Here is a 25,857-nt window from a genome sequence, read left to right as displayed (position 1 = left end):
CACCTCCATCACAGCTGAGTGATTCCCCCCAGCGCAGAATTGTGACAAAAGTCGATCTAGTATCTATCTAGTATCTAGTAATCTAGACGTAAAAGTCGCATGAATTCTGATATGACTGTTTGCACTGAGGTAGCACGGCAAAAAAATCACACCTGGTTTAGCACCACATATATGCTGGCTCAATGAAAACCTCCTACCTGTAATAAAGAACATAGAAAACCCCAACTTCTTTCTAGAAGTGCCAAGGTAATAAATCTTCTTAAGAAAGTTTTTTTCTTAAAATTTCAGATATATCAGATATCATTGCAAATATGGAATATAATGTCCATAGGTATGATTTCAGTAGTGTATACCTGAATATAGGAATTGCTGAGTTTTTGTTAGCTTAGAATGAGCCATTGTTATCTACAGGCGCCATGGGTCACTTTCATGGAGTCTGCCATGTTTCTACAGTAGCCCAGAGCAAACACACAAGTTTTTTTGCAAGTTGCCAATTTCTCCTACACACTTCACAGCCCGTTCTCATTCCCAGGTTATCAAAAACAAACGCCAGTGGTGTTCAGTTGTAATCTGCAACTTCACCACCAGATGAACACGAGCCCCAATACACAGCCCGCCCCGCTCACTCTCATATATTATCTTATAGTCTGAAGTAGGAAGTAGTCCCAAATACTTTAATAGTTAGGTGTCACGAAAATATACATGCTGTATATAATAGAGTAGGACTTGAGCTTTCAGTTTGAAAACTGTATCTTTATGCAGCTAAAGTCTCAGCTGACTGACTTATCCTTCACAAATGATCGTTCTCAGTTCCCTTAGTGAGCTCCGGTCAAGCACTGAACCATTTGTGTTCCTTCAGTCTCTTGTACAGACTCCTTGCTGTTTCACTAGTGTAGTGTTCCCCATAGCTGCTGCATGGAATGTCAAAGGAGACTTGCATTGATCAGGTCGACAGAGGCACGACTCCAAATTAATGCTAATTTAGCGGCAGCTGTTTGTTTCCATGTTCACCATATCAACTTTATAAGGTGAAAATATGCCAATGCTTAACCAAAGTAACAAAGAGAGAAATAGGGTTCTACCAGGTGGTCGCTATAGTAACTGTATTATTCAGGGATTGACAAATTGGATAAATTAAAAGCTCCGCCAAATGCAAAATTGCTTCAGGGAAGTGATTTACCTGAGAGGTACAAAAACTAAAAGTCAGTTAGTGCTTTAACCACGAGTGATTGATCCACTAAAACATCCTGGTCTTTGCTTAAAAATGCTGTAATTCTGACAGTCAATTTGAATAGCCTTCGAAGGTGTAATGGCTAAAAGTCAAATTAAAAGCTTTTATTGAAATCCATTTATAATTCAACACAGAAGAGTAAAACCATGATACCGTTGACACAAAGTTGAGTCAGATACCACAGCCGGCACTCAAGTCCCAGTGATAGCAATCTAGAGCTTCCTATTTTTGAATGTTTATTTTTAATTTCTTACTCTCCATATTGTTCAAACACAACTGCTCCAGTCTGATCATACAGGGTCACAGCTGCTTTAAAGCTGTAACACACAAGGGAACTTTCTGGTCCTATTACCAGTGCTGTGTTGATGCTGTAGGTGTTTGGCTCAGTATAGTAAAAATACCCTCTCAAGTATTATTGTTACATTAAACTGTAGCAAACTGGAGCCCGAATGCTCTGCTATCTCTTCCCACCCACCTACACATTCTTCCCTACGTAAGCCTCCACTCAGAATTACAGCACTTTTTGTGATTTATGAGCAAATTGCGCTGTAGTCTACCTTCTGAATTTACGCTGATAGCTCATGGGACCAATTCAATTCAGGTTGGGGAGGGAAAAAAGCCCCGGCTGCTGCTTTCCCATTACATGGTAAATCTCCAGAGAATGAGACAGAGGCGTGCGAGTCAGCAGAAACTCAGATCTTCGGAAAGCAGCAATTTATATGCACATGGTCTCTGTATCATAGAGTAATAAAAAGCTGATTAAGTGACTTTTCCACTTTTAATTGCCACTTGAATGGGCCTGTATGCCTAAAGGGCCTAATGTGCATGTGCCAGTGTTTTTGAGACCATATGGAGGGGCATGACTTTGATAACGTGGATATATAGAAGATCTGGGTTTCCCTGTGGAGTAAGAACATAATGGGGAAAAATAACAATTGTGTCGGAAGTAATGAACCTGATGAACATGATTCCAAAGTTAATTTCCTCTCTACAACTTCTAACTTTTAAAACACTGAAGGAACTTAGTGGAATAATACAATTTTGTCAATTCTTCCTCTGGCCGTAGCAGCAGCACATTGATTCTGTTAATGATTTTCAATAACAACACAACCGTTCAGTCCCATGGTGTACCTGTGCTGTAATCCATAGGCTTAGTCATTCTCTGTCATCAAGCTGAATGTTAAGCATCACTACACTGACCCAATAGGTTAGCTGAAAGGAATTAAAAAATGATCACACAGTCTCGTTGTTCAAAACACATTATAAATAACTTCAAACTTCACAAAAACAAATACTTGCAGACTTGGATGATGGATGATATATAATGCTACTTATAAATCAACTACAAACTACAAACTCCTACACCTCCACTCCTAAACTACACCTCCAGTCCCTACCTAAACCTGTTGTGCTCATTCTGGCCCCACTCCTATACTAGTGGTGTAAACAAACCTCCCCGGTTCGCCAATGGGACTGGTAACAAGCTAGTGGCAGCAGCTAGTACAGTTAACACATGCAGCAGTGCTGTGTTACAAGACAAAGGTTTGATGCTATTTATGTTACTATCCGACTAATAAAAAGTAGGTCGACTTAGACTCTTCTCATCAACAGTTTAGTCAACTGGAAATAAACAATGGCCTATATTAGAGACCCAGCTTTTATTTAAAAATAAACAGTAATTCTTGAATTCTCTGTGGTCTAACCTGGTCACACTAATAGGAAAGATCTGGCTATACCCCTGCTTATCTGGCAATTCATTAGAATGAGAGAGGAGATGTAAAACTATATTGGTTTTTGGTATATATATACTTCAAATAAAACACTGGAAAAGTGTAAAATATGGGACCTTTAAAGTCATTTTATTTAACTGTCATTTTTACATTTCGGTTTATGTAAGTTCCATCTCCTGGGCACTGCCGACGTGCCCGTGAGCAAGGCACTGAACCCTGAATTGCTGTCAGTCATCACTACGTGGCAGCCTAACATTCCACCATCTATTAACATTTGCATGTCTATCAGCCCTGTGTGTATGATTGTATTTCGAGCCTGTGTGTGTGTGTGTGTGTGTGTGTGTGTCTGTGTGTAAAAACTGAGTGAAAAAAGAATTTGCCCATAAAGACTTCTTCTGTTCATTGGTGAGATTTAAAGTTGTAGTCAGGGGTTTAAATTTTGGACAGAGCCACAGTAGCTGTTTTTCCCTCGCTTCCCGTCTGTACGTTTAGCGAGGGTAACCACATCCTGAGTTCAACTCCTGACTCCGTAAGATTGATATTGATCCTCTAAGGAAGAAAATAAGCTTATTTCCCAAAATGCTGAACTATTCCTTCATGTCATTCAATCAGTTCAAAGCATCATTGTAGCACACAGTGAAAAGTTTGCACTTGTTCAGGTTCACTTGGCTTGTTGCCTTCTGTTAAATGTTTGCTGAGTCTGCAGAACCACAGTATGAAAGATTATACTGCACAGCAAAAGATCAGGCAGCTTTGTTCAGAGCACAATAAATGGCATGTCTTTAAGCAGGAGTTTGTCCTCAATGATATTCGCCTGCAGCACTAAAATGTAATATAAGAGAGAATCCCACTTTGGGCACATTCAAAGCAAAACTGTAACTGAAGACATAATGTGATATTTCTGCCAACGGCCCCTCTGCTTATGTTTCTAAACTTGGAAATAAACAACAGCAATCCTAATCTCATCTCGCCCCTCGAATCTGCCCTTGAGCCTTCACCCCGTTGAGACACATCTCAGCATACGCTCGTGTTGCTTTTCATTCATGTAGCCAGGAGGAACAGGCAGAAAAAAACTGCTTCATTATGAACACAGAAAGTGCCTCGTTTGTCTTTCAGCTCTCACCTGTCTGCAGTGTTAGTCTAGTTTCTGTTGGAAAAACAAAAGCAGCAAACAAATGAGCATTTTCTTGTTTTACAGGTTTAGACAGGATTTCAAATACATTCTGAATTCATCTACACAAACATCCCATAAAGGAAGGCTCACACATTTTGGAAAATGATCTTATTCGCTTTCTTGTCACAAGTTAGATGAGAATATCTACAGTATATCACTGTCATATCTGTACAGCAAATATAAAGCTGGAGGCAGCTATTGGTAAGCTTAGCTTAGAATAAAGACTGGGCACAGGGAGAAAGAGTTAACCTGGCTATGCTATATCAAATGTAACAACCTCCTCCTACCAGCACCTCTAAAGCTCACTGATAAACACAGTATTACTCGTTTCTCCATCCAAACAGGCTTCAAAATGACGCTGTATCCTCTCTTGTGTCATTTCAGAGACATCAAATCCAAACGGCTTGCTGTGGTAAGACTGTCCTCCCTGAGACGACAAAACGGTGGAGCAAGACATTCAAAAGTTAATTTAGTAATGCAATAAAGTCCTAGGATGAAAATGAAACAGTCAACAGTTTTGAGTGTTGCTCAAATTCTCTACCTTTAGTGCTAGTTGATGTGTAATGCATGCAGGGATACTTGGCTTGCGGTACAAGAACGCACATAGAGAGATACTGTATTTCCTGGCCAGGAGCAGTAACTTCCTGGTGTTTCACTTGTTGCCTGGCAACAGCATCTAGCCAATAAATAATCCAGCAAATATTCCTTCCTGAAAAACCCTTGACTTGACCTTTTTACACTTTGTTTTTTGTACGAATAAAAAACACAATATAAAACACATTAGTTAATGAGCTTTCTAGGTTATGGTATTTATATTCCAATTGTGTTACCTCGGGACAGCGCCAGGCTAGCTGTTTTATGCTAAACTGAGCTGCCTGTAGGATCATATCAACTGTACAAACATATGAGATCCTATATAAGCATATTTCCCAAAATGTCAAACTATTGCTTCAACTTGCATGAGGCCCATTTAGATAAGAAAGATGATGGTGAACAATGTACTGACCCCCCCCCCGCAGTATTCTGGCTGGTCTGAGCAGCATGCCGGCCACAGAGGGCTGTCATCTGATTTTTAATTGCAGCCGCAGTGGCTATAATCAGATCTTATTGGAATGTGCCCATGCAAAGCCAGCAGCCGTGATTTAGAGCCCGAGAGTGATGGCCAGACATCGATTCCATAACCTTTCCTAAATTATCCAGGCAACACAGAGGATTGTGTCTCTCTTTTCTCTCACTCAGTCTCCCTCTTATCAGTTGTCACTATAATGAGCAGCAGGATTTTTTTGGGGGGGTGGGGGGGTGGACACGCAGCAGTGAGAGTCCAGCGTGCACACACAGTGGGGATGAACTGCAATTGATTAGCTGTGCGGCCATCTCAGACAGCTCAGTCTCAGCGCGGGCCGCACTTTGATACTGGATGACAGCAAAGTAAATGTCTGCCGAGATAATGAGGTGGCCTCGACACGCCTTACGTGTCAGTACTCTACCAATCAATGCGTGTGTGTAAACAGCCAATAAAATTGGCCCTGTGTCTGCATGCATGTGTGTAAGTGGCATATTTTGAACTGAGGCCAAAAGAAACAGGACTATTCACAGTGGCTTTTGTGCCAGTGGGGGAGAGAGGCCTCCTCAGAGGGTCTGGAAGGCGACAGGCGAGCCTGGTGGGCGCCTGGAGGTTGGAGAAACAGGCTTATGACTGGACACATGCCTGTTTATCTGCCAGATCAACTGGAAAAATGTAGATAACTTTACATACTGTTGAGTCATCCTCGAAGTAAACTATTGCAAAGGAAAGACTCTCTTTACTCCCAGATGATACTCCAACCCTGTTTATGAAAGCTTTTATATTTCCATGCCCTTCAGTGGGAAAAATCTGCACAGGAAATGATGTGGGTTCTTTGTAATAATACAAGAACAAGATTATGGTTCTACAGCCATGCTGGCAGCTCTGTGAGGCTGTACTGTGCGTTGAGCTAAATGATAAACAGTAGTACAGCTGAGGCTATGGGAATGTCTTTACTTTTGAAGGTATTTGGTCATAAACCAAAGTATTGAATAAATTCACATTTTGACCTGGTGATAGTGCTACATGAACACTTATTAGAACATTCTGAAGGGGATATGGATGTCTGTAATGCATCTCATGGCAATCTATCCAATAATTACTGAGACATTTCATTCAAAACTACAACCTCATGGTGTACTAAAGAAAGGTCAGTAGGATTTATTCTTTGGGGAATATCAATCTCTGGACCAGATTTTATGACAATCCATGTAGTAGTTGCTGAGATATTTCACTCGGGCGTGGCAGGCCAATAGACCCACATTACTATCCATAGGTGTTGCTATGGATGGTAAAAAATTTACTGTCTGCTGGTGCAAACTGTCTGTTTATGAAAGCTTTTTTTTTATTTGCACCCAGTTGGAAAAATCTTCTCCCACACAGGCAATGATGTGGTTTCTTTGTAAAAAAAAAAAAAAAAAAAAAAAACCCAAAACAAGAAAAGGGCAGTTGGCACAAACAGCATGCATCTACCAAAACTCATCAACAGAAAATTCAAGGAAAACAGACCGTCTCAATGACTCAGAGGGAGATATCTTAAAACTGAACATGATGGTCTCCAGGGCTACGTCTCCTTTTCATGATTAGAAACACTTCAAGATGAGACGTGACTGGAGAGCAGTGCAGTTGTAGCTGCTTTTCTTCTGCACTGAGAGGTCTTCCTCTCCTTTATCCTTGGGCTTCACTAAATGGACAACACTTCTTTAGCAGTGTTTACTCCAGAGGGTCTAGCTATAACAGACAACAAATTCATATTACTTCTCCATACAAAACACAACTATTACCAGTCTTTTTATTCAATTCCATGGAGATAATTCAAAGGCTGAATGTACTGCATTAATTACACTGGCTGGAGAGATGGTAAGATATTAAATTTTGATTATAAAAGACCAAGAACATTTGCACTCAAAAGACTCCTTTATCGGGGTTAATGCCTATTAGGGGAAAGTATTTCTGTGTTACATCATTTTATTTAGTTTTTACTTTCTTTCTTTATATTGCTGTAAGGTAACCGTATGAATAAGCCTTTGAAGACTGCAGTGTTTTGTACCATTTAACCCTGGACCTTCAAATAGAGTTTTCATAAAAGGACACTTTAAATAAGATACTTTACAGCTATATGATGTAAGCTGCCTGGAGGGAAGTCTTCAGATCGTAGGCAACCATATTAAACTAAGCCTCCAACTGACGAATCAATACAATGTATTGCTTTTCTAAATGATAAGTGGTCGCTACAGAGAGAGAGAGAGAGAGAGAGAGAGAGAGAGAGAGAGAGAGAATAAAAACTGTTTGATTTGATGCATTAGTCTGAATGTTTTTTTCATTCACTTGTATATACATTTTGTAACATACAGCATAGTGGATCCCAGTTGTTGCATGCTTGTATCATTGCTAATAACATTGTTAGGTATAGGGCTGCCTTGCTAAAATTGTGTTTAGTTGTTGCACTTTAGCCACTTGAGAGCAGACATATTCTCACATTTATAAAATTGATGAGGCAAACACATTAGCAAACAGTTGCCTGTGCAGTGCAACATTACACGCACATTCATTTGGAGTCATTCATTTAGTGTTTCTCGCCACTTGGTAAATGTAAATCCAGGATGTACTCTCATTTTAGTGCTGTTTTGAGTTCCCCCTCCTGACAAAAATATGTGGTTGTTTGGCTGCTAAATGCTCCACTATGTTCACACAAACTTTGTCAAACTTTGTGTTTTTGTCATTTGGTGGTGGTATCAGAGTTCTCTCCTGAAAGCAGCTGCTGCTGATGGAAACCATGTGAAGAGAGCAGTGAGAGTGAACCAAAATTGTTAAATTATAGGCTAATAAACATAAAGAATTAGGTGAAAGTAGCTAAAAAGCTCCTTATAACTGAGGGGAACGGCTGAGTTGGATGATAATTCTCTGTGAGTGTGTGTCACTTCCAGCAACTAATTTTCAGTACATGTAGTAATTTTTTACATTGTAAATATAAAATATTGATTCATGCAGCTTTAAGGATTCATTTTATTTGAGAAACACATTGGCCAGTGTGACTAACAGACAGCCTTATCTATACCAACAACAAAACTTAAATCACAGAACCTCATAAATCTACATTCTCATAAAAGTACCAGTAAAATTAAACATTATGATTTTGTGCGCTACTATTGGCTAAATGCTTTTAATCAAACCCTTCTCTCACCTTCAGCCACAAATTAACAGTAAAAATACATTTTATGTAGGACATGAGCTCTGGGATTTAGTAAAATTTAAAAGAAAACAACATTCTTAAATGAGGTGAAGCCTTCTTTTCATTATATAGACAATTAGAAGACTGGCACCTTCTTTGTTCTTTTGTTAAATGATTTTAACACAAAGTACAGTTGGTAACTGAAGTCTTTAAATGACAAACATACACCCATCAGCCATAACATTCTGACCGCCTGGGCACCCTGGTGGTCAGAATGTTGTGCAGCTCCATACCAACAAACTTTGATTAGGCTACTTTTGATAGGTACTGACCACTGCAGACCGTGAACATGTATCGTAGTGTTATTCACTTCACCTGTCAGTGCTCAAAATGTTATGGCTGATCGGTTTTTATTTCACAATTGTATCACACTAGCCTCTTCCACACTGTGATTTTACTATTACATTTGACAAGTGCTGTTGGAAACAGGAAACTGATTATTTTTGGTTAATTCTACTTATTTTTATCACTTGCACATGCATTCAATTTATTGTCTCGTAGAATTGATCTTAGGAGGCTTTGACAGTGGGTGCACTAGGTGTCTTCAAGTTGAGTAGGACACAAGTCTTTGCCTGCTTTACTTGCTCAAATTGTAATTCTGTAGTGCAGGGTGTCTTGAATCCAATAATTATAATTTTAGGCCTTAAAATGTTTTAATTTTGACAGGTCTTAAACATTTATTGAATTAATGACGTTAACATTACTTGTAACTACAAAACGAAACCAACATGGAATCAATATCAATTTTCCTTCATGTCCTTTTTTTTGCCATTATGCACGTAAAATAGGTCCTGTTGAAACATAGAGAAACCCTGGAGTGCTTTTGCACATTGTGTTTATTCACCCCAACGGCTAGCTAGCTTAGTCTTAAGAAGATATAAATTAATCAATCAATCAATTAATCAATTACCTTTTACCTCTTGGCCATATCTTTAGGAAATTCGGTATTCAGTTCATTGCTATGCAGATGACACTCAGCTCTAGCTCTTCATGGGCCTTCTTCCACTCTTCCACTAACTTCCCTTTCTGATTGCTTACTGGAAATTAAATATTGCTTCTCACACAACTTTTTTGAACTTAATGCTTAAAACATAAAACTGAATCTGCTCTTTGTGGGCACTGAATCTACTTTAGCTAAACCTAATAGCTGGTTTTCCCCTAAGGTCTGGGCGTCATCCTGGATACCACCCAACAATAATGCTACTCTGCATACTTACATACATCTATGCACTGTTAATCGTCTTACACCTAACCACACCGCCATTCTTGCTCACACCCTGCTTACATCCCATTATGACTACTGTAATCCTATCTTCTCTGGTCATTATCACCAGACCTCCCTCCTTAGATCACATCCCTCATGTTCTTCAGCAACTTTACTGTCTCCCTCTTAAATACCGTATCAATTTCAAGATTCTGCTTCATATCTACACACCTTTCATTACTCTCAGATCCTCTTCTCCTATCCAACTCTCCACACCAGCTGTCTGCTTGACTACTATGGGGTCTAAAGCCTTCAGCTGTTCTGCCCACCTACCTCTGGAATTCTCTTCTACAAGACGTTTGTAATATTGACTCTCTTTCCACCTTCAAATCCCATCTTCACACTCACCTCTTTCAACTGGCATATTCGGTCTGACCTTGTTTCTAATGGCTACCACATAGAGTATTGTATTCATGAAGATTCCGTAGTTATTGTCTTAACTATTATTGTATATATGCTTTGTTTGATTTTATTATGTCTTGTTATATTGCTTTTTTAAAATGTGCCTTACTGGTGCCCTTGAGTGCTTTGAAAGGCACCCGTATACAAAATGCATTATCATTATTATAATCTCAAAACTTAGCAGGAACATTCATACTGCTGTGTCATACAGCTTCAGGAGTACATTTTGTGTTGGAAAAATATGATTTTTTTTTTCACTTTTATGAACTCTTCTTCACCTGAATTTACCATACATAGAGTTCCATTGACCTTCTATGCAGTTCTGCAGCTTTTGACATTTACTCACGTAAAAGGGAAAATGGTGGTACTTTGGCTAGAGAGGCAATTCCTACCGGTGACCAATAGATGATGACAGAATGCTGATAATTCAAGCAGTTTTGCAAAACTGACTGCACTACTAGGTTTTGCCTTCAAAAGTATATGTTGCTGGAGAAAGGCAATAGAAAAAACATTTTCTTTCTAAAAGCTATTTATTGAATTAAATGCTGCTTGGTCATATTTAATACTGATGAATGTATGACATGAACACTGCAACTTCATGCTGCAAGATTTTCCAACTGACTTTACATTTCCAGGAGCAAAGGGAACAGCATGTATTGATGCTACTAAAATGCAAAGCAACCCAACACCTCCCTGCCCAGCCTGTCCCCTCACTAGTAGATGCCCAGTTTGTCCCAGAAGTCACATATATGACTCCTGGTTCCCACTTGTGCATGCGAGCGTACTGTCAAGTTCATGACAAGCCAGCCAGTGGTGTCAGAATAGCGCGGCCAAACGGGCAGACGCTGTTCCCGGCAGAAAGTCGTCTGTTGGACCCGCGAGGAAGGGTCGCCAGTGTGGGCAAAGGCACCCCAGTAGCACAGCATCCGATTGGACAGCAGTTTCTCTGGTAGTGACAGGGTGAAGTTGGCCACCGTGGCAGAGTGAAAGAGAAAAGGCAGCTCAGCGCCATGGCAGGCATGCTGGTAGCAGAAAGTCAGACCTGACCACACTCGATGGTCTGACGCCACGTGGTCGAACACGTACATCCACACCTCGCTGCCTGCTGCTGTGCCAGCACGGGCTGACCTCCTGGATGGACACAGGAATACGTAGTCGGTGACAATCTGGGGACAGGGAAAAAAGGGAGACAGCTGGTCAGACACATATGTCGACCAATTGGTCCAGACTATTGGACAATTCTGTACAGGCATTCATGGTCCCTTATGACTTTGACAGTCCATTGACTTTTCCTCTAGTCGCATCATGAGGTTGACAAACTCATGGCTGTAGACGCCACATGCAGCTCAGCCGGCCTTTGTGAACAAGCTGTAAGGAACTTTTGGGAGCTACAGCATGAGCTAAGGGTGTGGTTTAACTCTAGGTGTGTGTGACAAGTTTCCCTCTTCTCAACTGGCTTTGAGTTTGAGTACATTATATGGTTTGTTGACCTAACTGGTTAAGGTTCACCCATGACAGATGGTGATAGACACATGGTCACCTGCCGAGGATTTTTGGAAAGTGCCGACATTTGTGTAAAGGCTTTTTCATCACCCGCAGCTGTTTTTTTGTTTTGTGCTAATTACTACTAGTATGCTTACATGCTAGACTAAAATGGTGGACATGGTTAACATTACCAGCTAAACATCAGCATGTGTTACATTGCCATTGTCAGCATATTAGTATGCTGACATTAGCATTTTGCTTAAATCACCACTAAGTAGAACCTCACAGTGTCAGACAGGAGGCTAATTTAGGCCTTATATGCCTGCGTCGTCAGGTTTTTTTTTATCCGTGCCCTTCATAGAGGGATGTGACTCACCGCATACCGACAGCAATCATAGCTTTAGGATGTTCTTTTCCTTTTGCTGTTCTTCTTACAAATACATCTCTTCTTCCCCTGACATCAAATTCCTTTCCCTTCACAAAACCTCCCACTCATGACCACACTGACAGTTTTTTGTGGCTGTCATGCAAGTATTTTACTGGTTTGTGTGTTCTCATTATGGGTTTTACGTAAATGTGCTTTACTATATTTTTATCCCTTTATTCTTTCATAAATGTTTTTTTTTATCAATTAAATCTGTTAAAAGAAGTTACATATTCCCACTTGTTTTGCATGGGCTTGTATTCATGACAGCTGAAAAGTAGTAAACCAATTTGACTACAATTTCGTGGACAAAAGATCTCCCTTGGCCTCGGGATCTGTGGATAACATTTTGGTGCCAATACAGGATTTTAGCCATTTTTGTTGTTTTTAAAGTTACATGTGCAAGACCAAGTCGATAATTAAACAACACTGCAACAACACTACATTCAAAATGTTTTTGGACCATGGAACCTGGACAAATATCAACAAGCTGCTTTGCAAGGTGAAGAATTGCTCAGCATCGTTGAAGGTTTATGCTTTACAGTGCGTCTTCTAGTGTTTTTTTGTCGAAAAGAAAATGAATAAAACTAATTAGGGTGACATCTACAAAGAGACGGGCTGGGGCAGAGCAGCAAAAACTATTGTTCCCTCTCGGCTAAAAGGAAGCAAAAAGAAAATGAAGGTAGACCGTCTTCTTCTGCCTGTTACCTGGAAACCAGTGTGTCTTTTTCAGCAGCACACAACCTGCGCCCACACACCCCCACGTCTGACACCTGAAAACAAACGGGCTGACTGTAGGAAGCTGATGGACCGACATGCACACACGCTCACTCACACACACACATATTTACTTCTTTTTTTCACACACACATTTGTCTGTTTCAAATGGCACAAGCAGAAATGTATTCAAACCTAACAGGCACACACTGTACCAAAACACTGATAGTCATGACTCACGCAAGTGTGTACAAGCACAGGTAGAAATTAAGTTATGTAATGTGGCCATGTATTCAAGTATAATGTTCTAGAAATATAAGATTTCCTCTGCTTCCTTCTCTCCTCTCTCTCCCTCTTCCATGTGAGGTGTCCTCTCCTTTTCTGCCCTTCATCCCTCCATCTTTTCAACCAGTTTTCTTCTCTTCCTTTTCCCCTCCACTATATTTTTCTCCACCACCACCTACATTCTCATGCTTCCCTCTTTTTTCCATTACTTACTGTGGTAAAGTCAAGACTCAGAAATAAATAATCTGCTAAAATGTTTCTGTATTTCTGCTTAATGACTGATGCAGAATGTAAAATGTTTGATTTCTGAGGCCGATAGGAACACATTTTAGTCACAGGCCATAGTACAGTGAAAACATGGTCATATTGTTTTTATTGCAATAAATGCTATTCATGTTAAACAGTCCTTAGTTTCAACATTTGGCTAACCTATTAGGGCTGTACACCTAATCTGTTTTTGTTGTTTGGCACAATTCATTCCCAATGTGCCACAAACACACCAACTGTTATGAAAGCAACTTTAACAAATGCAATTGCCCTCCAGCCACAACTAAAACAACAGACACAATGCAGAGGTTTTATGTGATAAATATTTATCAGCATGAACGAACAGACGAGGAATAGTGTCAGCTCAAACAGCACAACAGTGAGAGCTTGCTGCGCCACGGAGCATTATATCGTTCTCACAGATTACCACCTGTAACAGAGACAGCTATAAATGGGTTGTTTTAGGCCAAATCAAGCATTATGCATGGTCCATTGTAAGTAATGCATGGCACCATGCAAGAGTGCTGCAGGAATGAGTCCTAAAACCCTGAAATAAAGGAGCATTTTTGAACCTCTTGTTTCCCTGGTCTTGAAGACAATGGGTTTTTTGGATATTTTTCTTTTTCTTTTTAACTCCACCTGTGAATTTTGAAGCTTTTATGCGTCTTTAAAAACACAATTGCTATCAAGGGGCTGAAAGAGAGTACAGAGGTTGTTGCAGACATTAAACATCACAGCAAACACTTAAAGCTTATCTGAACAAATGCATAAGTATTATAATCCTTTGTTTGGAATTGTTGGGTTTCTGGGTAAATCATTTTACCATCTACCGAGTACCGTTTAGACTAGCTGTATTTGAATTTGTGTCCTGTCCGAACTCCAATTACAAGATCCCATTGGCTCCCATTGAGCCAATGATGAAACCTAGTGGCACCCACTTCTATGGAAAAAGCACACATTTATAGTTTTTATGGTAAACTGATATTTTTTAGCCTTTGTGCAAATGTAAATATACTGAGGCTAGAATCATTCTGCACATTTACATTCTGTCAGACATTTCCTTTTTGTGTAAAATACAGCAGACCTTCTTCTCCTTGGTCTTTGCCTGGTTAACATACAACTTACAATATTACCTTTCCTTGTTGGGGGCAGAAACGCATTTTGGGTGCTATTTGGAATTGATTTTCTGAGGGATTGTTGGTGTAGAGAACAACATCGCTGCCCCACTGGCAAACATGTTCCACTAACAGCATAGAGTATAAGGCCTACACATCAGTGGCCAATGCAACTCTTCGTTTTGCCTCTTTTGACAAAAATCAGCGAATCCATTTGTAGTTCTCTGTGAAACCCACATAAACCAGTTTGGACAAAGCCTGCCTCAACCAGACACTCTTCAGTGGCAAGTAGTCTCCTCTTTCAATGGAATTACTCACTGAAATCTTATTGCTGGCAGCTTTTCACATACAGTTGATGAGGTTGTCAGTGACTGAGAGGCTGAAATTCCTTTGATAACAAAAGAAAGTTGAGCATCAGTCTCACTGGTCCTTAGCTTTTTTTTGTGTGTGTTTTTCATTCTGTAAAAGACATCTTACAGAGAAAGTCTTCATAGAACCGTACTCATAACATTGATGAGTGGTGTGTTCAACTGGAAAGACGATGTTCATTTTTGTTCTGCTGGTTTGGAGGTGTTCAGGTTTGTGTAATGCCGAAAAAATACACACATACCACAAACCTACATAAATGCTACAAAAGGCTGAGCTCTGAGCCCACATCAGCCTCCTCCATGACGGACTGTTTGACATTTGTGCTGCTGACCCCCCCCACCACAGTCCTCTGGAGAAGTGCCCTTTATGAAGAGATGCAGGAGGAGTGTGTGTATGTGCAGGGGCAGGCTCTGGTTGTGACTCTACTGTCTCCCTACTGCACCGTAAACTGTGACTGAATACTAAATATGTCCAGGAGTGTCACCTCCTGACCCCCTGTAGCTCCCTGCGGCCGCCACCTTGCACTTTGCATCAAAAAAGCCATGAGAGACGAAACAGCTGGATGCTTTCTTCCTCTGCTGTGTTATCATGAGCCATTCCACCTCTGTATTTCCACAGCTAAAAACACAAAACGACTGAAAACAGTAAAAGAAGAGCAGAACTATGTTATAGTTATAATTCGTGCAATAAGTTCATTTATGTGCAAATAATAAAAACTTGTGATCACTTATGATGAATTAATGTGTTTGAATTCTTGTCACATTACTGCAGCAGCAGGAATCATGTTACTGATTGTTGCTACTGCGGTCAGTAAAGATTGTTTGATAGCATGCATTAAGGGGTTACGGTGTAGGTATGGCGCCTACACACATAGCTGCCTCATCAGTGGTTCCCAACCTGGAATGTCGGGACCCCCAATAGGGGTCACCAAAGCTTCACAGAGGGCCGGAAAGCCTTCTTGATTTTAAGGGGTGTAAGAACATTTTAAAAATATACAGAGTAGGCTTATTTCTTAGCATTTCAAAGAAAAAAAAGAAACCTATTAAGTATGTATGACTGTTAAAAACTAAAAACACAATACAGACAGAATTCAATTAAAAGTCCCCTAAATAAATCTCTCTTATACAATATGAACAGGAAATAATCTGCTCAAAATTCATCCAAATCGTTCAGTTAGTGTGTTCACTGTTCGGGTTCATTGTACAGTGTTATTCACTGAACATAATATCCCTAAAATATGTCACTTAGTCAGGGGTCATCAGTTTACTCAATGATAGAAAAGGGGCCCTTAAGGAAAAAGGCTGGGAACCACTACTTTGTGTCATAGGCTAAAAGTTTCTGATGCCACTGAGCAGGGGTGTATAAGAGGTGGAGTAAGAGAAATCTGCTGCTTTTCTGTAACACACACCTAACATCTTAATTACAAAAAAAACATAAATATGACAACAGCACGGAATAGTGTCATAAATTAAACATAACCTGCAGCAGTCCCTAAAGTTGTTTAATATTCAGAACTTAATCAGACACTTTACTGTCAGTAACCACTGTCATTAACTACAGACAAACAGCATCCTTCCTGCTCTGCTACTTCTGTTAGTTTGCTGTGCAGTTATAAAATAAGAATGTAAACTATTGCCTGAATGAGAGGTCTGTCGCACCCCCTCTCAAACCAGATGGACAGTGGAGAACCTCACGATTTTGTGCGCCAAGGTTAAATCAGATTGAATTCTGCGCAAAGCGAAGGAGGTCAGTTCGTGACAGGAAGCGAATGTGTGTCACACCGTTCCACATTGACATGAATGGGAAGTAAATTGGTCAAAGTGCACCATAAGACATGAATGAGCTGTAAATGTGCGTACTAATGGTTATGTTTATGTGCTGAGGTGGGTCTCACAGAGGATGTCAGATTTTTGAAAGCACTTTCTGAATAAAAAGGGAATTCAGATTTATCTGGCTGCTTGTATTGAAGATTGACCTCTAATTCATATTACAAGTAATATAAAATATTGATAAGCGCAGCTTTAAACATATGTTAATAATATGGTTTAATATTACACTCAGTTGCCAGGTTTTTTTGGTTTTCATTGTATTTATTTATTTACCAGAGACAATGCACATTAATCAACATTGCAGTTTACATTACACTTCAATGTAAATGTGCCAGTGTTAGCTAATAGGCTCATTTTCATTTGTAGTCCCTGGGCAGGTCATAACAAATTAGTGCCCAATTTCATCAGTACAGTGCTTCAACAAGTACTACAAGAACAATACAATACAATCTAATACCTAATTACATTACAAACGTGACAGAGATATATAAAACAATGAGATTATGTAAAGGCAGGGCCAGAGAAAAGATACGCCTAGTTAAAACAACAGGCCAGCGGAGAGGTTTTTCTAATATTAAGAGTACCCTCATTAATACAAATGGGTTGTTATGTCACCCAGTGTTTCCCCCGCAGCCGGCCCTCTGTGTCTTATACCTCCTCGGCCCTCTGTGTCTATACCTCCTCGGCCCTCTGTGTCTATACCTCCTCGGCCCTCTGTGTCTTATACCTCCTCGGCCCTCTGTGTCTATACCTCCTCGGCCCTCTGTGTCTATACCTCCTCGGCCCTCTGTGTCTATACCTCCTCGGCTGATCCCTCCTGTCACTGTAGCTGTTATAGGGGAGACGAGTCGCTTCTTAGCCTGAGCAGTCAGGCTGCATCTCAAACAGACTAACTCCCTGAATCTAGTTGGTCCACATGCTTCACACATATAAATGATGGAGGAGAAATAAAAAGTCAGACTTTGAGAAAAGCTGGAGTTGTAGCTCCCTCTGTAGGCCAACGGTAGGAGCTGTGTTTGAGGAGCCAGGGAGCAACATTGAAGTCTGGAAAGTCTGCTGAATGATGGTGATAATGGTGATAAAGTCTGTCCGTAATAATAACTGCCCGGCATCTCAAGGAAATGTGACACTTTCTTAAACAGTCGCAGCAGCAAAAGAGAATGATTGTTTTCAATTCCCCATCAGGCTCGTTAGACGCGGAGAAGCTGGAGAGAGCACAGAAGACAGCTGGGTCCTCGTTACACGCCGAGCTCCGGCTGGGTGGGACATCGATCCATGCATGACTGCCAGCCTCACAAAGCCACTGAAAGTCTGTTTATTGATGCATGTATGTGTTTGAGTGTGTGTGGGTGACTGTGTCTGAGTGTTCAAATTTCTGTCTGAGCGTGAATAAAATATGGAAGAGGAACAAGGCTCTTGCAGAGCAGGTAAAAGTGTAAATGCTGCCTAATTTCTTTGCCTTTTTTCTCCACACTATTTCTAACACATAAGAGATGTTCCACACATTTGTGGTTTCTCACAAATTAGACGTTACTGTCAGTGCCAGCTGGAAACTGACTGACAGTTTACTGACAGGCACCGGGTAGCTAATGATGAAGAGATAAAGCCACATAAAATGGAAGGATATTAATTATACAGAATGTGCCTCAGTCTGATCAAAAACAGCTCTCTTCACTGACTTTCCTTGTATGAACTGAAGATTTCTCTGTGAACCTTACCGTCTCTATTGAGATTTAGCTGCACTTGTTCACTGGTTTGAGCAAAATACTCATGAAGAAAATATCTTCTGTTTCCCAGCAAGACGAAGAATCTACGACCAAGCTGTGTCACAGGCCCTGTTTACACCTGGATGCATGGACACATACATCCTGGGTGATCCGATCACAAGTGGACAGCTCTAAATATGTCACTTTACACCTGGCACTAGAATGCATCTCCATGAGTGACCATTTGTGATTCTCTGCTCTATATGCAGATAAACACATCATTTCAGGCTGCTGGTTTTGGAAATGGAAGTGTGTTTCGTGTGTAACATTTAGGAGGATCTATTGTCAGAAATGGAACATAATATTCACAGGTATGTTTTCACGCCTGTAGCTAGAGTTGTCGACTCGTGATCGGATCACCCAGGACGCATGGCAATGCCAGGTGTAAACAGGGCCATAGTGTCCTCTATGAAGAGATCCAGGATGTGTCACCTCCTGACCGCCCATAGCTACCTAAGGCCGCCACCGTGCACTTTGCATCCAAACAGCCCGAGTGAAAACTGCTGGCGGCTTTCTCCTCCTTCTGTGTGCGCCATATTCCACCAGCTTATTTAAACTCTAAATATAAACACACTGATAAAACTGAATGATAAATGAGACTAAGAGTCTACAGCCGTGCAAGCAACTAACATCAGCATGCTGATGCTAAGAAGGTGTAATGTTTACCATGTTCAACATCTTATTATGTTAGCATATTAACAGTCAATTAGCACTAAACACAATATTCAGCTGAGGCTCATAGGAATGTCATTAGTTTTGCAGGTATTTGGTCAGAAACAGGATATGGACCTAATGGTGGTGCCTGGAGAAAAAGGACAACCAAAGTAATTCATTGTCTGGGAGTTATATGTAGTCAAACTTTTGTGCCATCTACACAAGCTCATGGTGGCACTAGAGGAAAAGTTAATGGGTCACCAAAGTCAACAGGATATATTCTCTGGGGACCGTGAATGTCTGGGCCAAAGTGGTAGACAGACTGACCGACATTGCCATGCCTAGAGCCATACTGTACCAAAAACAGTAAAAGAAGAGAAAAACTACAAACCCTAAAAAAAAAAATCAACAAGGTGTGTAGTGAAAGTACAGGGTTTGAACTTCTTTTTTCTTTCTTCACACAACAACTTCTGTCACATTTTCTTTGTACACCATTAGTGCCTTTGAGGACTTAACTATCAGGTAGTGTGTGCGGTTATCTCCGTTTGTACGTTTTGATTCATCACATCATGACTTCAACAGACAGAGTTCTTGGAGAGAGCTCAGGGAGGCAGTGTGATGGAGGCCAGGAGGAGGCTATGACAGCTGGCTTTTCACCTCGCCTTTGAGAGTGACCATTCTTTGGTCGGACAACACACAACCTAGTGCAGCATCCCTATTCAGCGTCTTATTCAGATGCATATACCTCAGTCCCTAGCTTGATATTCTAGTTATTGGTCATTGTCATGCTAACCTCAAAACAGTGTTACATATTTTAGCAGGTAATATTTACCATGTCCACCACCTTAGTTTAGTGTGTTAGCGTGCTAATGGTTGCTACTAAACACAGACCTAAAGCTGTGACGGATAGCACTTCATTTGACCTAAATCAAAGTATTGGACAAATGGAAATGTATACTGGTGGCACCAGAGGAAAAGTCAGGTGGTCACCAAAGTTAATACAATTTATCTTGTTGGAAAAATATTTGTAGCAGATTTCATGGACATTTATCCAGTAGTTGAGATAGTTTAGTATTGGACTGACCAAACCAATGACCAAACAACTGACTGAACATGTCTCTCTAGATATTCAAAAGTTAAATCATCAGGTGCAATGAACATTTAAAGGTTCACTGTGTAACATTTAGGGAGGATCTATTGAAAATGGAATATAATATTCATAAGTATGTTAGTATATTAGTGTATAATCACCTAATAATTGTTGTGTTTTCGTTACCTTAGAATGAGTTGTTTTTATCTACAGACGCCGTGGGTTTCCTTCCATGGAGTCCGCAAGTTTTCTACAGTATCTCAGAACAGACTAACCAAACACTGGCTCTAGATAGGTCTGTTCGCGATTTTTGTGCATTTCCTGGCCACCGTAGTTTCTCTTTCGCATTTAGAAGGGGATGGTGAAGTGAGGGAGTTGCAATCTGCAACTGCACCGCCAGATGCCACTAAACCCTACACACTGGTCCTTTAAAAGCTAACAAGATTGTTAGACATTTCTATCTCTGCGTATGGGCAGGCAGTCAGCCAGGGGAATGTATGTGTTTGACAACCACTGAAGCAGGACAAACTTTTTTGGTGTATTAGACTCAGTACTCAGCTTACCATGGGATAAATGGGATTCCTCATTCATTGTTTTGAATGTCAGTGGTTTGTGAAGTCAGATGAGTGTAATTTGTCCTCAAATAGAAAACAGCATTAGCTTGGCTTTTATACTAATAAATAATCCAATATGTTTAGACATTATCACTGAAATAAATGTTCTTTGGCTCTACCCACCGTGGTTAACTTGACAAACAACTCGACAAATGAGATTATTCTTGGCCCTGAGTAAGCTCTCAGTAGAATGTGTGCATAGTGTATGTGACTGTACTGTATATCATCTGCAATGCTGAAACTGAAAAGGACTGAGCTCCTCTTACCTGAGCTAGCATATCCCTGCGGTCAGCGTCCCTGTACAGGGGCAGGTACTTGTGCAGGATCCGCAGAGCGTGTTGTTTAAAGATGGCTGTGATGTACACGGTGCTCTCTAGTGCAGAGACTGGCTTGTTGAAGACGCCATACACAAAGATCACCCCCTCCTCGGAGGTTGTACCTGCAGGACAGAAAACAGAGCCTCAGTCCATATAAACAAGAACACTACTGTGTCTAAGCCTCTAGCCTTAATTTGCACAACCAGTCTGTTGTCTGATTGTCTTCAAGCATGTTTGTTCCTGTTATGACTGTGGGCCATTTTACACCAACAGGTAATTAGACTTCAGCTTTCACATTGATTCACTGGGCTGATTAGTTTTCTAGAAAGCATGTATTACTCAGAGTTTTTTAACAGTGAACATTGCCTTCAGCTCTGTTACGATCTTGGGAATTTCCCCATCAAATTATGTTATAATAAGAACCAAAGGGAGTTCAGTGGGAAGCATAGAGCTGAGAGGTTGCAGACTGGCCAGAGGTTGCTCTTGAGGCACAGTAATGCCAGAACAAATTGATGGTAATGGTAGTTTGTGTAAAAACAGACATGAATATGAGATTAACTTCTCTATTGTCTTGGCAGATTATCAATTCTGGACCAATTTATTGGTGTTATAGTGGGGTTTTTTTTTCCCACATTGAAGCATTTAATGCATGAACTTCTGTTCTGTCAAGTAGTGCAAATGGTTAAATTCTAGATCTCAAACAACAGGCTTAGACAACAGTTTGCAAGATATCCCTTTGAGCAATGGCGGAAGAACTATTCAGATCTTTTACTGAAGTAAAAGTAGAAATACCACAGCGATAAAGTAAGAGTCCTGCATTCAAAATGGTGCTCAAGTAAAAGCACAGAAGTAACAGCAAAATTTGTACTTTTTGTACAACTATACAGCTGCTTCTAGTCTTTATGCTGAGCCAAGCTAACCAGCTGCTACCTGTAGTCTTACACTGAACAAGAAAGAAAGCAAATAAGCATATTTCCCCAACTGTTAAACTATTCCCCCAATATTTCAGTTGATATTATGTTTTATGGTGCATGTTCTTTAATATTTTGAATTAACTAAACCAACAAAAGGAAGTGTAAGGGGTTTGATTAGGAGTCTGACTTTTGCCCTGGGGACCCATAGCAGTTTAATCAGGTCCTGACTGTTGTCATTTGATCTATAGCAATGTGTGTGCCTGCTCTTCACCTTCACACAATGCCCCCAGCTGCCTCATTGCCCTCTTTATTTGCCATGGCCATAGGGTCATAACAAATGCCTTCTATATTATAAGTTCATCACAGATTTTGTGTGTCAGATATGAATCTGCAAAGTAACTGCAGCTGCCAGATAAATGTAGTGGAATAAAAAGTATAATGTATATATATAAATGCTGGGGAATAAAGTGGTAAACCAAATACTCAAGTAAAGCACCTCAAAATTGTCCTTAAGTGCAGTACAAAGACAAAATATGCAGTGTGACATCCATCAGTGGCAATTGAAGCAGCATCATAATAATATGGTGCCATTTTTCTTTTCTTTGTGTGTGTGTGTGTGTGTGTGTGTGTGTGTGTGTCTCTCTCTCTCTCTCTCTTACCCAGCAGCACAGCCTTCTCTTTCTGCCAGTGGCCCTTCTGGAAGGCAGTGACAGCTTGCTCTTTTATTAACTCCCCATCAATATACGGACCCCACGTCTCAAAGACTTCCAGGAACCGGAACGGGTTCACAATCTTGGAGCCTGAGATCAAAAAACACATCAGTTAGATGGAAAATACAATCTGAGTTTTACAACAGAACTTTATCAGTAAGACCACAGGTCCGACAAAAAGAACTAGATGGAGTTACACTTGCAAGATACTGTAATTTTAAGCCTGTTCCTGATTAGACTTTTGGTATTTTTCTTAGGACAGCATAGCTGATGACGTCATCACTGAGTCGGTGATACTGATCAATAACCCTGTCAACGCTGCAGATATATTACAGTCATTTTGTGCCGTGAAGCAGTGAAACCCCTCTAATTGCCCCTTCAGAGGCCCACTATTCCTTCATTTTCATGATTCTGTTGTCCAATATACCACCCAGTATATAAATAATGTTTTTCATCATCTTTTGCAGATAAACATACTAATATCCTGCCTTCTTATGTAACTGTGTGGGCAGCCCTGAGCGTTGCTCTAAATTTGGGGAGCGTAGGCTGGTGTTTGTGGCGCCCTACTTGTTTTCATCTGGGCAGCCAGGACGGCCTGTGGAGTGAGAGACAGCAGGCAGACGATGTTGCTCACAGAGCAGTTGGTCTGTTTAGCAAAGTCTTTTCCCAGCTTCAGGGCATCGTGTCTGGGAAAGAGACGGAGAAAAACAAAATTACAGTTCAGCCTGAAGTTTTCTGTAAGCATGCTGCAGACATTCCCACAATGTTTAATACAGCAAGAGCCCAAGAAAACACAAATCCATCCAATTCTATCTATCTATCCAAAATACTTCTGACAGCTTTTTTTTTTTCAGCCAGGCTCAGTAACCAGTCTCAACCTGAGCTAATGGTTCCTCACCTGGTCTTCAGGGGGATGGAGAAGGGCAGACTCTGCAGGACAGCCTGTTTAAACAGAGGCTTGCTGCTCTGGATCATAAGGTGAAGACTCACTGACTGAGCACCTGCACTCTCCCCAAATATTGTCACCTGACAAAAAAATCACAACACAGAGGCTTGGTATGAAACACTGAGGTAACACTTACTGCTAAAATGAAAACAGTTTGAACTTGCCAGAAATCCTTTAAGTCAATTAACGGTACACAACGTACTTGTTTTCCCATCTGGGCTGCCTGTCTTATTTCATATCAAAGGAAAACTGAAAATAATTGTAAATAGTTGCCATTCATCATGCCATTTTGTGGTCCTCCCTTCTGATTAAATAAGGTCTGTGTATCAAATATTAATACATAATTATTCCATTCAATCTGTTTTAATCAAATCAAAAAACAAAAAACTAGTCTAATTTCTGTTGTTGAGATTTTTTCTGATTTTTCTGTGCTTCACTGTGAAGTGACCGCAGCACACACCTCATGGGACCAGAGTGAACAATGCTATCAGTCATTTTAATGATATCTGTGAGTGTTTATGACAGATATTGACCTTTACTATCCAGTTCACCAGTGTTGACACTGACACCTGTAGCCTGCACAATAATCATATAGCCAATTATTACCAGAGACATCTCCGGGTATAGGCTATAGTAGGCCAAGCATTGTAATGATAATGAGATAACATCAGCTTTGATGATAAACAGAATTACACGTTATCACACTTTCTGTCTTGTGTGTGTGATTTAATGCAGGAAACCTTGCGCACTCTCGGAAAATATATGTGCATTTGGTCACTCCTGCCTTCATAACAGGCTACAGTCCGTCTGTCACTGATTTACCTGGTTATTATCTCTGATTAACAGTTCTTTTCCTTTCTGAATTTAATTAAATAACTGAATGAACTATGAGCTTTGTCAACCACTGTTGTCCTTTTTGTGATTTGTACCCCCTTTTATGCGTGCATATCACTTTGAGAAAACTCTGTTGCTTGCTTGAAAAAATAAGTGGTATCATTCCTGGAGATCTTAGCAAAAGAACACAACACAAAATCAAGAGATATGGTTAGAAAATGATATCCAGTGCGCGCGTGTGTGTGTGTGTGTGTGTGTGTGTGTGTGTGTGTGTGAGAGAGTGTGCTTGCTTGCCTTGCTCGGATCCCCTCCAAACACCGCAATGTTCCGTTGGACCCAAAGGAGACCCGCCTGCTGGTCCAGGACACCATAATTCCCTGCAGCTGAGGTGTGAGGGTCTTTGCCCGACACAAGGAACCCAAAGGCACCTTGAATCACGCATCAATTCACATGATCAGCGAGACATAATTGAATCCAGCAAGACATTCATTTCCAAATGACCATGTACATATATCTGCTCCTGTTTCCAGTCTTGCAGGAAAGCAGAGTAATTACCAACAGGCTCGGTCATTTAAAATAATGACACACACGCACACACATTATCCAGCCTCATACTATCTGGCACACACAAGCACACACACATGCACATGAACACACCATTATTTTAGCTAAGTGATTAATGTCTTCCACAAGATGCCTGCTTGTTGCCTTTACCAAACCAACTGCAGTGCTTAGGTTCATCCTCCCTTTCTCCCTGCACATACAGTACACTTTAGAAAAGGGAGTAAATAGATATCATAATGGTAAATACACAGATAAGGTCCCTGTTTCCCAGTGCTAATACACCAGTATAGGTCCATTAAAGGTGCAATACCACCAAACTTTCTCACCCAGTCTGTACTCCAGGCTTACAACAACAGTGTGGGTGAAGTTGCTGATGAAGCGTCCATCGTACAGCGGCTTGGAGGCAGAGCCAGCAATGAAATCCCCACCATGGATCCACACCATGACAGGCAGCGGGCTCTGCAGAGGGGAGCTGAAGTTCACGTCCACTGGGACGAAGATGTTGAGATAGAGACAGTCCTCGCTGACCTTTTGGGGACATCAGAGGAAATTCATTCAGTTTGTGTTCATTAAAAAAAGAAAAGACATCAATTATTAATTTAGTTCTCATGCCTTAAATTAGCCAAACTACAAAACAATAGTCCTTGAGTAAGTTGAACCACTTTCTTTCTAGGACTAATTTACGTTACAGTGAAGCTTTGGGAAACATTGGAGCCATGATTTACCTTCTTGTCACCAAGTGAAAAATGCAACTTAGCCTTCTAAGTTCAAACTAGCTATAACTTGTAACTGGCTAGTTAGCTACTGTTAGCTACTCTGCTAGCCTGCTAACCCAACATCATAAAATGAATGGTCAGTGAT

General features: G+C 40.6%; 1 protein-coding gene and 1 long non-coding RNA gene across 7 annotated transcripts in view; one reads left to right on the top strand and one right to left on the bottom strand.

Annotated features, from left to right (window-relative positions):
* The window catches only part of LOC127359279 (uncharacterized), an 89,508-nt gene extending 83,776 nt beyond the window's left edge, over window positions 1–5,732 (top strand). For both annotated transcript variants that reach the window (XR_007882632.1, XR_007882633.1), the window contains one exon: window positions 4,520–5,732. This is a non-coding gene — a long non-coding RNA (uncharacterized LOC127359279). The remainder of the gene's footprint in view (window positions 1–4,519) is intronic.
* A 2,454-nt stretch (window positions 5,733–8,186) lies between these two features.
* Window positions 8,187–25,857, bottom strand: part of LOC127359276 (cAMP-regulated D2 protein) — a 22,190-nt gene continuing 4,519 nt past the window's right edge. For all 5 annotated transcript variants that reach the window (XM_051393185.1, XM_051393190.1, XM_051393186.1 and 2 more), the window contains 7 exons: window positions 25,323–25,524; window positions 24,727–24,860; window positions 23,551–23,678; window positions 23,220–23,338; window positions 22,602–22,742; window positions 20,978–21,150; window positions 8,187–11,262 (listed from right to left, as the gene is read on the bottom strand). In XM_051393185.1, the coding sequence (XP_051249145.1) occupies window positions 10,810–11,262; window positions 20,978–21,150; window positions 22,602–22,742; window positions 23,220–23,338; window positions 23,551–23,678; window positions 24,727–24,860; window positions 25,323–25,524 (1,350 nt within the window). In that variant the 3' untranslated portion in view covers window positions 8,187–10,809. The remainder of the gene's footprint in view (window positions 11,263–20,977; window positions 21,151–22,601; window positions 22,743–23,219; window positions 23,339–23,550; window positions 23,679–24,726; window positions 24,861–25,322; window positions 25,525–25,857) is intronic.

Source organism: Dicentrarchus labrax, unplaced genomic scaffold (genome assembly GCF_905237075.1).
Source record: "Dicentrarchus labrax unplaced genomic scaffold, dlabrax2021, whole genome shotgun sequence".
In the NCBI taxonomy this organism is placed as follows: domain Eukaryota; kingdom Metazoa; phylum Chordata; class Actinopteri; family Moronidae; genus Dicentrarchus; species Dicentrarchus labrax.
The sequence above is the reverse complement of the archived record's forward strand: the minus strand, read 5'-3'. Positions and strand labels throughout refer to the sequence as shown.